The sequence below is a fragment of the Ceratotherium simum genome, chromosome 4, assembly GCF_057802395.1.
Source record: "Ceratotherium simum simum isolate JZ-2026a chromosome 4, ASM5780239v1, whole genome shotgun sequence".
Taxonomy (NCBI): Eukaryota; Metazoa; Chordata; class Mammalia; order Perissodactyla; family Rhinocerotidae; genus Ceratotherium; species Ceratotherium simum.
Genome location: NC_141903.1, coordinates 77,368,855 through 77,382,415, shown reverse-complemented (window position 1 = coordinate 77,382,415; position 13,561 = coordinate 77,368,855). Strand labels below are relative to the sequence as shown.

The following is a 13,561-nucleotide window of genomic DNA, read 5'->3' as shown; positions in this document are numbered from 1 at the left end:
GAGGAATAGGCCTCCACATGAGTCATGAAGAACAGTCCTGGCATTTGGAAAGATTTTATCATTTGGAAGTACACGATACCTTCCCAGATGGCATGCAAATCATATTCCTGAATTTTCAGTATGTTTTAAAAATTATTTCCATTTTGTGGCACATGGAGCTTTTATCTGAAGAGAGAGAAACAGAAAGAAAGAAAAGAACAAACTAGTATACCATAATAGTAATTTTTGAAGACATGAGCTGACCCAGCTCTACCAATAAGAGGTTTGGCTACAATTAAGAAGTTAAGGACCTCAGCCAAAAATCTTTACTGCTTATTAGATCATGATATTTTTTTTAAATGAGAAGAGATTTAGAAATTTCATTTTTTTAAGGCAGATTTTGGACTATTTGGATTTTTTTCACGGATTTGTGATTATGCTCAGAAATTAATGTTACTCTCCTGTTCCCATTTCATTTCACTGCCCTGAAATCCTGTTGTTGAAACTACAGGACTTGAAAATAACAGGAACATCCTGTTGTCAAAAATAAATTCCTTATGATAAAATATTGATTCAACTGAAGCCAGTTTTTTTTTCAGAGGAGGGGAAGGGCCTCAGTGGGAGGGGGGCTTATGAATGACAGAATGCCATTTTGGATTCATTGCCCATGTATCTTTGTTATATCTCTAAGTGAATGAAATTTATTTTTGCATGAATTTTTATATTTTGCAAAAATTTTAATGTATGGCATCATTAAAACCTGTCTCATGGGAGGAATAAGTACAGTCTAAGCTGCCTGGATTATTACTATCAAGTATTATATTCAGAAATATGCGTATTTAGTGTTTCGTTCTATGATTTATTCAGTAATCCCCTAGCCCCTCAGAATTCATATGTAAAGTAAAATAAAACACTGGGGACACTTCCTAAAAAAGGGATATTTAGATTATTAGCTGAATATGGCCCCTGAAAACATTTTTGGTTATTTTTCTCTTGAGTCTGACTTATGCTTCAGACCTCATTTAGAGTATTGACCTGGAAGTTTTAGGCAAACCTTGCATCTTGATTTCTTCACCCGTAAAGCTGGAAGGAGGATGGGATGACCTCTACTACCCCTTCTAGTTCTAAGATTCTATGAAGAAAAAATATCTTTAAATGAAAGGAAGTGCAGTTATCTATATGGAAGGCAGCTCAGGTTGATGGGGACATTCATAATGCCGTGCTTTCTGACAGTCAACGTTGGGAGTCCTCCAGCAGTCATCCCATCCAGAATGCAGGCTTCTGAGAGGCTAGAAACTCTCCCTCTTCTAGAAAACCATCAGCTGATTGGCCTTTTCCCTCCAGCACCCTTTGCCCTTTCTTTGGAGGCTTTGGGGTGGGGGCGGGGAGAAGAGGGATGGGAACAAGAGTACTGCAGGTTAGAAACTATCACTTCAGATCCTTAAAGAAGCCCCTGAACCAACAGCTCAGTCTACTGCTGCCCAGACTCCTGGGCCAGGCTGTCTCGCAGCCTGTGGTGGTGCCTTCGTGTTACGTGGGACTTTCTTGAATATTACCTGCCTCTTTTTGAATGGCTTCTAATTACCTTGACTTTTCAAATTGGAACCAAGTTTCAACAGCTGGTTTTGCAGGAACACATGAGTCATGGGGAAAAGCAGCAAAGGGAGCGTTTTCCTCCTTCCCCCCAGCAGGGCCTTGTGTACTTGGGCAGATCATCTTATTTGCATGACTGAATCACATTAGGCATCTGCTGATGGGTAAGGAATTCGAGAGGGCAGAAGCTGGTATCCAACCCCAGCTGTTCCATGAAGTCTTCCCTGCCGACCCCGGTTGAAAGATTTTTCTTTTGTTGAACTCATACTGTTCAACCCTTTTCCCTGACGCGTAAAGAAAGGTGATAGATGTTCACACCTCTCTCTCTACTATTTGGTGTCTTTTTTTCCTTTAAATACAGGTTAAGTCTTGCATATACATAAGAGGATTTGGGGCTTAGTAGTGGGTGGTAATAATAATCATAGCTATCTTTTATTGAGTACCTACAGCATGCCAGGCCCTGACCTGAGATCTTTACGTATATTGACTCATTCAGTTCTCACTATACTCTCGGGGTTGATGCTATTGTTTCTCTCCATTTTATGTTTTAGGAAACTGAGGTGTGGAGAAGTTCAATACTAGCCCAAGTCACAGAGTCAATAAAAGAGGTACCTACAATTGACCCAAATAGTCTGGTTTCGGAGCCTTCATTCTTAACAGAACATTCTATTTTTTTGTAGACAGTATTATCCTAATCCAATAAGAGGCTTTTACTCACTCTATCCTTCCCCTACACAGACACCCTCAATAGCAACATCATTTTCTTTTGAGAACGATCTTTACATAAATCATAAAGGAGCTCACTTATATCTATCTATCTGGTGTCAAGTTTAGGGCTTTCCAACTTGGGACTTTTAAAATGTTGTTTCTACATCCATATGACCTAATCCTTACGATTTCACAGCTTCAAGGAAAATTAAATGTGTCATTTCACCATCAAAACTGGGGCTTCCCCATGGATTGGATAGAATTTTGGCCTCCATATCCTTTACTTTCAGTTTTACTTTCCTTTTCTGAAATTAATCCATGACTTCTATCTCATTTTCCCAGATATTTTGGCCCATATTTCTTACCTTTTTAACAATTATTAGATATCCCTCATATGTTGGCCATATATTATGGGATTTTATAATGTTCTCATATTGTTACATTGTATTTTTCTTGCTGCAAGATCTTTCAGGGAAGGAGTTATGCCTTTTATATTTCTTAAATTTCCAGTTATAACATTGCAGGGAATATAAAAATGCTCAATAAATATTAATTAATAGGGGTATCGTGGAACAACTCTAGCAACTACCTAATTTGAACATATTAAGGGTGTTTAGATATCTTAAAACACATCTTTGATGTGCTAACCCATTACTCTGAAGACCAACATCCTTAAATATTTGTCTAATAAAAAATTCAGGACATTAGGATTGAAACAGGCTCAGCAACAGAGCTGAGTATTGAAGTCGAGACATAACTATGTTATCTACAACTTTAGATAATGACCTTAAAATGTTTGACATTTTCCCTCATCTACTCACATTATCCTTGTTTTCTCAATAGTTAAATGTTAATCCTGTTATTTCCAGCATTCTAAGATTAAATTTTTATTAATAGCACAAGTAATTGTATAGTGTATTTTAAACAGAGGATGACTAACTTGAACAATTTCTTAATGATTTTAAGTGATCATTTAGGAGTGTCAGTTATTGCATTTTAAACAGAGGATGACTAACTTTAACAATTTCTTAATGATTCTAAGTCATCATTTAGGAACATCAGTTATTGCAATGTGCTATAATGTTAATGTAACTATAGATGCATCAGTTATTGCAATGTGCTGTAATGTTAATGTGACTATAGATGATATAAGATATAGTGGATAGGACTGAGCATTCACTCCTGCAGGGAACACTCCAGAAGTTTTTTCTTAGAGCATTTGCAGCTTTCACATAATGCCAGAGGGCCTAATCTCCAGGACAATGTAATGTGACTACTGTTCAGTAAAATGGGGTCGATAATTAAAGGTTGGATTATCCTTCTCCCAAGTGATTTTTGCCCCTTCAAGAAATTATCGCCATTGCTGTCAGGATTTTTTGTCACTTAAAACATCCTCATCATTAACAGAGTGGCACACAATGATGTTCTTGTCTTCTACCTTTCTCATATTTCTCATGGGCTATAAATGAAACATATACAAGTGGATTGTAAGAGTATTTGGGGAGGGAGCTTCAAAGCCTACAGTCTTCATCAGGAAAAGGAAGCAACATTGATGCTAACATGGCACACGGCCCCCAGTTTCTTCTAAACTGTTCCTAAATGCTTTGAGTTTATTGAAATAAACTCAGATTGAAAGCACAAAATATAAAAATTGCATCTCAACATTAACCTAAGATTAGAAAGTACTGTATCCTGCCTGTGTGATGAGGGATTCACCTCACCTGAAGCTGTTTTCCTGCCAACAGTCATACTCTGAGGATCATTGTCCATGTGTAATCATGAACTCAAATGGGGGTGAGGGGTGGTGAAAAAAGATACATATTTTTTGTACATTAATCTTGTATTCTCATGGTCACCTCTATAAATCTATTTTTTATAAAATTATAAAAACCTATAATTTGGGGGCTGGCCTGGTAGCATAGCAGTTAAGTTTGCACGGCAGCCCAGTGTTCCCCGGTTTGGATCCTGGGCACGGACCTACTCATTGCTCATCAAGCCATGCTGAGGTGGTGTCCCACATAGAAGAACTAAAAGGACCTACAACTAGGACATACAACTATGTAGTGGGGCTTTGGGGAGAAAAAGGAAAAAGAGGAAGATTGGCAACAGATGTTAGCTCAGAGCCAATCTTCCTCAAAAAGAAAAACCTATAATTTTATTATTTTCATATTTATGATTATTAAGAAAAAAGCTTTTAGCCATCCATTTGGAGTCTTGGTGAGCAAAAGGTAAGGGCAAGACACCTTTGAATGCTCTAGGACAATGAGATTTTCCAGTACCAAACAATTTTGTTTTGTGGGAACATAGAGCATTAGTACATGCAAAAAATAACAAGTCAGCCTGACCTTATTCTGATTAAATTCTGAAAAGGCTTGATTCTCTGGAGCCTACCTGGAGCAAACACTGGCCAATAGACGGACTTCAACAGTATCATCAAGTTGTTCAGGGAACAGACTACTCAGACTTGAGTTTCTTGGAAGAAGGGGGGGAGGGAGAGGTCATTTGGGATTTCATGATTTTCAGACTATTTTTCATCAACTATATGTAACCTATTAATACTTTGAGTCCACTATTTATCTTTGGAATTTATGTGTAAATATATTTTACCTTTATAATGAGCCAGGGGTGTGGGCAACTGTCTCATTCAACAAGAGCTAATTATATACAATACAAGGCTGTATTTTAGTTTATGTAGTACATCTGACTACTTCAAAATTTTAGACAGCTTAGTAGTCAATGAATTAAAATATCTGCTCTTTTTGAAGTAGATGAAACAATATTGCTCCGATATGTTCACATTTTTCTTTGCTCAATCTTTTCAAGTGATATAAGCATGAACATACATTTTAAGTACTGAAAGGTGAGCCTAATTCTTATTCTTTGGTTGCTTGGCTTTTTCTGAGGCAGCTGTCAATGCTTAAGAGTTAGACGGCAGTGCTAACCATGGTGTAGAATGAGCTCTAAAACTGGTAGACGTGGCAGTGATGTCCTATTATGTCCTCAGAAGCAACATTATTTTAAAGAATAGTTGTGTGGGGCCGGGCCCCATGGCTGAGTGGTTAAAGTTCTGCATGCTCCGCTTTGGTGGCCTGGTGTTCACGGGTTTGGATCCCGGGTGCCGACCTACTCCTCTTACCAGCCATGGTATGGCGGCGTCCCACGTATAAAGCAGAGGAAGATTGGCCAGATGTTAGCTTAGAGCTAATCTTCCTCAAGCAAAAAAAAAAAGGGGGAAGATTGGCAGTGGCTGTTCACTCAGGGCAAATCTTCCTCAGCAAAAAAAAAAAGAATAGTTGTGTGTTCACTCCTTCTTTCTCTATTTATCACTCACTAACTGCCTCTGTTTTATCTAGGGCCATTATAGTTGCATGTAAAAACCCACTAAAGCTACTTCATGTAAAGGGGGTGAGGTTACGAAAGTATGTGTAGCCACAGGCATTCTCATGGACATTCAAAATCAGAAAATGAGGTGTAGTTGGACCTCAGAGAACCTGGAATTAGAATGCTGAAAACCAAGGCCACACTCTTCATGGACCAGAGAGTCTCTCACTTGTTGTTGTTGTTGTGAGCATCTGAACACTCCTTCCAACTCTCCCCTCTCTGTCCACTTTTTGTGTATATTCATTGTTTGTTTACTCCAGTATGGCTGTTTGCCCTGAATTTACATTGGATCTTGTGCCCACCGCTAACCTGCAACTATCAGTGTCAAATTCTCAAGAGCAAAAAGCTGATTGCTCAGCTTAACTTTTAGAGCAGAGCCACTAAGTTATAAGTCAGGGCAAGCCAGAAGAATGGCTGTCTTTGGATCAGGTATCCATTTCAGGGCTAGTCATCTGTGGCTGGGATGATCTGTGGCTGGGGTGTGGGGATAGAGATACAAGGCCCATGGGATCACCTTTTCCAGAAACCTTGAGCCATGTAAGCAATTGTGGAGCATGCCACTTGCACTCACACTCACAGAAACCTTATTCCGTCAAGGGTTGTTAGATGCAGCAGGACTGAATATTTACCTCCCATCCACACCCACCACAGCCCAGCACTCTTCTTCTCCTTTCATTCGACCAGTCTGCAGATCTGTTGTGTTCTCTCACACTTTATTTGTTAGCTGTCTCCTCTTCTGCAGTCAGAATGCTCAGGTTGCTAATCCCAGGCTTCTAAATATGAAGGGTCTGCTTCTCTATCCCTTTTGCTTCCTGCTGCTTTTCTTTCTCTCTGGTTCTTCAGGCTGCTGTGACACCATGTGCTGTGAAGTATCTGGGTCTGATTCTCCTTGGGGTTACATAGTCCCTTGGCTTCACTGCCAAAGAGATGTAAAGATTAGTTAATTTGTTAATTACATTAAGCTACATTATGTCCCAGGAGTGTGCTGTAAGAGTGCTTCTCAAACTTCCAATGTGCACGTGAAACACCTGGGGATCTTGTTAAAATGCAGTTTCAGGAGATCTGTCGTGGGGTGTCAGATTCTGCATTTTTAACAAGCTCCCAGGTAGTGCTGATGATGCTCCTGGCAGAACAAGACTTTCAATAGAAGACTAGATTCTGAAGTGCTGTGCACTTATTGTAAATATAATCTTCTTGATGGGAAGGACCATGCCTTAGGTATCTTTATATGCCCTTCCATGTCCAGCACTGTAGCTGGTATGTGATAGACATTCAAATGTTGTTTGGATTATGATTGAACTGAGCACACATGAAATACAGGGTTTTCTGTGCTTACTTTTTTTAAGTGGATGTTTTTCAAAGAATGCTAAAAATCAGTTAAATCAATAGACATTTCTTAAGGGTCTGATTATGCAAAGCACTAGGAGAAATATAAAGAAAATATTACAGTCCCTGTCCTCAAGGAGAGCACTGGCATGTTTACCACTGACTCTAATGTCTTTACTAGATTTGTGGAAATAATTTTAGAATTGTAGGGCTAGCAGTGAAGGCGAATGAGCCTGTTTATGCTACTAGCAATTTGACCTTATGTAATTTAGGTGTCATTTTTCCATATGTACAATGAGGCTAATGGGATTGTTGTGATGTTTATGTGTGGTAATTCATGTGGGGATTGAATTTTCATGCCATTTACATAGTAAATGATCACTGCTAGCACTGTATTAGTAGTGGTGGTGGAAGTAGGAATAGCACTTGTATTTAAGATAGTTGTCATTATTCAGCTAATTCAGTTTAGGAAAATACTTTGTTCCTCCCCTTCCTTTCTAAGTCTATAAATTATCCTAATGTTCGATTTCACTTTTTAGAGCTTGTCTGCAATTTAATCTTAGTATTGTTCTTGTTTAAAGTTTAAACTTAAAGGAAAATGCATTTTAGAATTCAAATGATTTCCCTTGGTATGAAAACCTCTGTATGCACTACAACAGAAGGACAGAAAGAAGAATGTATTTTCCTACCATGCAGCTGGTTAAACCCAAACTGTTATTATCTCTTCACTCTGATGTCATCATAAATTTATTCATTAGAAAAAATTAATATTCTTAAAGTGTTTCTCTAAACCTCTCCAGCCATTTTGGATAGGACAGGAAATACATACCACACAGAAAAAATGCACTCATACATACATAAATTCACAGATGAATAAAAATGTGTGTTAGATAAGAACATCATCTTTGGAAAAAAAGTAAATTGTGCATGCAAGGGAAGTAATATTGAAATCATAAGTATTGGCTTAGATTTTATTTATAAATGATAAGCATCTACATAATGAATAACATCTGTGTTCTTCAACTAATAGGGCCAATAAACAGATATAATGTACTTTCTACACAAAGTAGAAACCAGTTTGCAATAAATGAACAATTCTTGATTCATCATCCATTAAATAAATTTCTAGAATAAACCTGGCAGACCCATCTCCTTTATCCCCAGATAAAGTAAGGCATCACCATGAGTTTCCATGTGGAGAAGAAAAAGTTGGCTGAAGCAGCAATTGTAGCTGTTGACGTAGATGCCATCATTAAAGAAATCTTAAGACCTACCTGGGGGAGATTGGCCCATGAGCCTATGAATCATAACTATCATCACTGTCTTATTGAGGAGAAGTACTTACAAAGAAGACCTTGGAAACAAACATTTATTAGTCTTTCATTACCTGTATAACTCAGATGTAACCCAGATGTTGGCTGCCTGGGTTTCTTCAAGTCCTTCGGTTTGCCAGGGTCAACTTGTTCTTTAAAATATAATTTAAATGGACTCAAATCACAGTCTCACGTACAAGGAGTTCCCAATGTCCCTCCCAATGTTTCCAGCGGTTGCAAGTGGAGCTTATGTCTCTCTTGGACTCCTTTGCTTCTGAGCTCCTCCTTACGCTGATTTCGTACAGGAATAAAGAAACTGAAATACCCTCATGCCACCCACATAAATTTTTTTTTTTCTTCTGTGAGGAAGATCAGCCCTGAGCTAACATCCATGTCAATCCTCCTCTTTTTGCTGAGGAAGACTGGCCCTGGGCTAACATCTGTGCCGATCTTCCTCCACTTTATATGGGATGCCGCCACAGCATGGCCTCACAGGCAGTGCATCGGTGCGCGCCCGGGATCGAACCCCAGGCTGCCAGCAGCGGAGCGTGCGCACTTAACCACTATGCCACGGGGCCAGCCCTGGACATAAATTTTTTTTAATCAAGTTAGATAATGCAAGTGAAAACACTTCAATAGGTGTAAAGTGCTGCCAGGGCAGGGCGGGGGGAGGGGGGGGGCGGGCAGGTAATAATCTTACTAAATTGGAAAGTGACATAAGCCATTGTGAATTTTCCAAAGGTAGACTTGGAAGAGGAAAAACTGAAGATAATGAAACAGCATCTACTTGTTTTATCTGGCAGAAAATAGAGAAAAGGATGAAGTCCTGACAAATTTTTGAAATAAATCAGGATTGTCTGTGGGTCATGATAAGAAAGAAAATTTCGCCATGAAAGTTTAAAAGGGAACAGCAAAAGTTAGTCGTGTGATTGTAAGAACCCAAAAGAATATTCAACACCAAAAACAGAGAAGGGTCCCAGAATAGTTTGAAGCTGGATAAGCTGTGATTACAAATCCACATGGCCTGTCTTATTTTCAGGGAACTGCCAGATCTGTTCTTGAAGCCATAGCTCTGCCAGTGCATTAATCGACTGCTTCCCCAGCTCTTGTGTGTGCATAGCATTCAGTCTGCTCATTTCTTACATTGCATTCAGTTTTTCCAAGAATTTATTCCCAGACTTATTTCAGAAACTGTTTCTAACATGATATTCGCAGTTTCCTAACTCCCCACATCACTTTCATGTGATCTCATCCTCAAACTACCTGGATTACCGTACATCATATTCAGTTGGACTGAAGGAAATTCTGGTTGGCGAGGCTTGTTTTCTGTTTTTTCTTTTAGTTCACTTATCTTAGGCACTTTTAAATATATGTTGGATGTTTTATTCTACACCAGTGGAAATCCCATTCAGACAATATTGATCAGAAAATTAGAATAATACCTGTTAGCTTTAAAGGAAAAGTTAAATGAGGAGAATTTAAAACAAGAGGGTGTTAGTATAGAAGATATAATTTGGGGATGTGGAGTGACATAGCCTGCTCCACCTACTTTCTGTGAATGGGGTCATGTGGGTGGGGCCCTGACTGCTATCTGTGCTTGTGGGTTACCCTTTTAGCCCTGTCTCATTTGCAAGTGATAGTGTTTAAGAAGAGTTGTCTGACCCCCAGTCCCTAAGAGAGGTAGCACACAAGGCAGAGTGTTTTTGTTGGAGGGAGTCTGGGATGGAGTTGCAGCTGGACAGGAGTGGGCGGGGCGGGGGAGTGGCTGCAGTGCCTGAGGTAGAGAGGAAGGCAGGAGGGCTGCCAACAGGAGCAGGCGTGCTGTGGGGCCAAAGCCTCCTCATTAATGGTCTGAGCCCATGTTGACCCTGTGGGGGGCAAACAGCGCACTCTCAGCAGCCCACTACTTATGAGAGGCCATGACATGTGGGCTCTGAAGAAACAGGGGTCACTTCAGGATTGGATGATTTTCCTGCCCCTTCCTCTGGAAGATTGGGCCAGCATCGTACAAGTAGGGAGACTTGCAAAGGAGATTTTTAAGAGCTGTGGCACTTAGGGAATTCCTTTCTCCTCCCAAGAGCCACTGCTGGTGACTTCTAACCTCCCAGAGGTCCACTTTGCTCGTTTTATTTTTTAACCAGGATGATACACCATTCCTTGGGATTCTGCTTGGAAAGGTTGTCCTCTAAAGTAAAGGGAAGTTTTTAGGAAAGCACGACGAATAGAGAGGTGAGAACCAAATGTGATCAGCCACTGGAAAGTGTAGATGTTGGAGTCAAACCTATACCTTGCATTCTGTGTGGAATGTTTACTACTCCTAGAGCAGTGCACAATAGACTCAGTAATTATCCCCATTTTACAGCCTGAACTTGAATTATGATGATATTCTTCAAGGTAAAAATAAATCAGTGAAGCCTGTGTGAGTTCCTTTGTCAGTGTCTGTATTTGTCTAAGCACCTTTAGGCAGTGCTTAGCACTGTCTATGGCAGTGAAGCCATAATTCAAATGAAAACGATAAGAAATCATTTAAAGCCAATGTACATAAAAATGAGTAGCCAACATGACCACTATTTTTAGTGCAGAAATATATTCAAGATCAAGGCTATTAATGTTTGCCTGTTTTATTTAATCAGACACCTTTTACCTGGAAGTTAAAGGTCTGTGGCATACAGATGAGCGTACAGAGAAGGAGCCAGGCTTCGTGCTGTCCAAATTAAATTCTAAAAGCCAGGAAATTCATCATTCTGACATCTCTTTGCAGATGCAGAATGTGTGTTGAAATATCTATTGAAAAGTGTCTTGTTTACATGAGGAATACATTTAGCAGATCATGTTAATTAGAAATAATATCTGAGTAAAGTCTTTAATAATGGTCTCCTTTTAAATATAAATTTGAGGGGGTCGGCCCGGTGGCACAAGTGGTTAGGTGTGCACACTCCACTGCAGCGGCCTGGGGTTCGCCGGTTCGGATCCCGGCACGCACCAATGCGCGGCTTGGCAAGCCATGCTGTGGCGGCGTCCCATATAAAGTAGAGGAAGATGGGCACGGATGTTAGCCCACGGCCAGTCTTCCTCAGAAAAAAAAAAGAGGAGGATTGGCAGATGTTAGCACAGGGCTGATCTTCCTCACAAAAAAAAAAAAAATTTAAATATAAATTTGAGGCACTATTTTCCAAAGTTGCAAGAGTAAGTAATTCCCGATTTACCTATATTTTGGATTTTGAGGTTTCCTTCTAAACAGGTTATATTTTTTTCCTTGAGTTTTTTTCAGAATCCATTATTATATTTATAGCTATATTGTAATCTGTTTAAAATATTATGTATTAAAAATGGAAAAGTTGGGAAAAAGTATTTGAAAAGAGACACTCCTTACTATTAAGATTTCTTATAATTAAAAGTATTTTAGTCTTATAAGTTGTAGGAGATGTGTCCTTTATAAGAATACCTCAAAAGCAGTTTTAGATATTGAGAACCTATTTAATAGTCCTCCATTTTGAGATTTGTGAAAGATTGTATGTAAAGAACAGGAGGATTTTATGACCCATGAGTCAAAATTTCCAGTCACATCTCTAAAACCATTTCCCATGGAATTTCAGTTTTACCAAAATAAATAAATTATGTAAGTTTACTTGGACTTCATTGTTCTAAACAAACTCCGGTAATAATAGATACAGTGGTGCAGTATAGCTTCTAAATGGAAAATTGTCTTCATTTTCAAGAGAATAAATGGCTCTTCAGGAAGTGTATAGCTTAGGAATGACAAAACTGTCATTCACTCAAAAAATGAGATTGTGGAGATGACAGAGTTGAGCCCTGGGCATCCTCAAATTTGCCTTTAAACAATACCTTCTCTCATGTGGTCCCTAGGCCAAGAAGATGGAGCTGCAAAAGCTAGTGTGCATTTCTCGAATTTATTTGGCCATAACCTTTTGTGAAGTTTTCTGAGCAACTCGGAAGATGCATGTTCCGTGGAACTCACTTTGTGAAGCAGTGGCGTGATCTGTTTCATCACGTAGCCTTTAAAATGAAGCTTCAATTTAGCAAACCAAAAATTTGCTTTAGCCAATATTTAGACACAAAGAGCTAGTACAAAGTGCTGATATACTAACATTCTGAATTTAGAGATGCGTGTATTGAAGTTGTCTGAGTTGTCTCTTCTCTCTTCCAGGTGCTTCATCCCAAACATTTATGCAGCTCTGTTCACTGCAGCTCTTGTTCCTTTAATGTGCCTCGTGGTGGTATTCGTGGTGTTCATCCACGCCTACCAGGTGAAGCCACAGTGGAAAGCATACGACGACGTCTTCAGAGGAAGGACAAATGCTGCAGGTCTGGAAGGAGTCGTATTTGCATTTTGGAGATGGGAACTTTTTAATGGAGGGGAAATGTCACTGAATATTTATTATCAAAAAAAGGGGTGAAGTTAGACTTAACTTTCAGCTCTGAAGCCATTAGTTAAGCTCTCCATTTTCTCCTGCTTCTTGACGCTTCCTGACATCTCTCTTTCTTCAGGACTTCGTTGGTTTTATTGGTGGTTCCAACTTTGTCCTTAAGGTATTAATGTCCAAGTAAAATAGTCACAGCCTTTGGGAGCTGCTTCCGAAAGCTTTCTTCAATTTAAGCAATAACAACCTGTGTTCAACCTGTGAAGTCTACTCATTTCTTGCAGATTCTGAGACTTCATCACAAACGAACCTCCATAATGCTCATGAGTGCTGTATTTTGCATGTGGAGTTCTGATTGTGCTGACAGATGTTTAAAAACATATGTGATCAGACAGCTTCATAAGTGGCTACACATGTCTGGTTACTTAAGCATGCAAGTCTTTCCAGCTCAAATTGGCTTTAACTTCAGCTCATTTTTTCCCTTTGAATCATACTCAGCACAAGTTTTCATGATCTGATTCTTTTTCTGTTGTTAGATTAGAGTCTCTTAGGAATTTTCGTAACTAGGAACAACAACCACACACCTACCTACAGAAAACTCTAAAATGAAATGAGTGACTGGGATATTAGGGAGAATCTTATGAGCTGGGGGTGGGAGATCCTCCTCGGGCCAATGAAGAAGAGGAGTCCCCTCTTTTCTAAGCTTTTACAAATCTGAAGCCAAATGATTGAGAGGAATTCTTCACATTTTAAGTGCTTTTCAGAGTTTAAGCAAGATACCATATATGAAGTCCCCAGAATAGCATCTAATACATTATTAGGGGCTCAGTAGATATTGTCACTTACAGGATAATAAAAGGAGTCACTCTAATGTAGGAA

At 39.3% G+C, this 13,561-nt stretch overlaps 1 protein-coding gene across 6 annotated transcripts in view; it reads left to right on the top strand.

The window, feature by feature from the left end:
- ADGRV1 (adhesion G protein-coupled receptor V1) overlaps positions 1-13,561 on the top strand; it is a 519,382-nt gene that overhangs the window by 420,541 nt on the left and 85,280 nt on the right. For all 6 annotated transcript variants that reach the window (XR_015552022.1, XR_015552021.1, XM_087430056.1 and 3 more), the window contains one exon: positions 12,469-12,626. Coding sequence is in view for 4 of the 6 variants with exons in the window: in XM_087430056.1 (XP_087286182.1) it covers positions 12,469-12,626 (158 nt within the window). In the remaining 2 variants the exon portion in view is untranslated. The remainder of the gene's footprint in view (positions 1-12,468; positions 12,627-13,561) is intronic.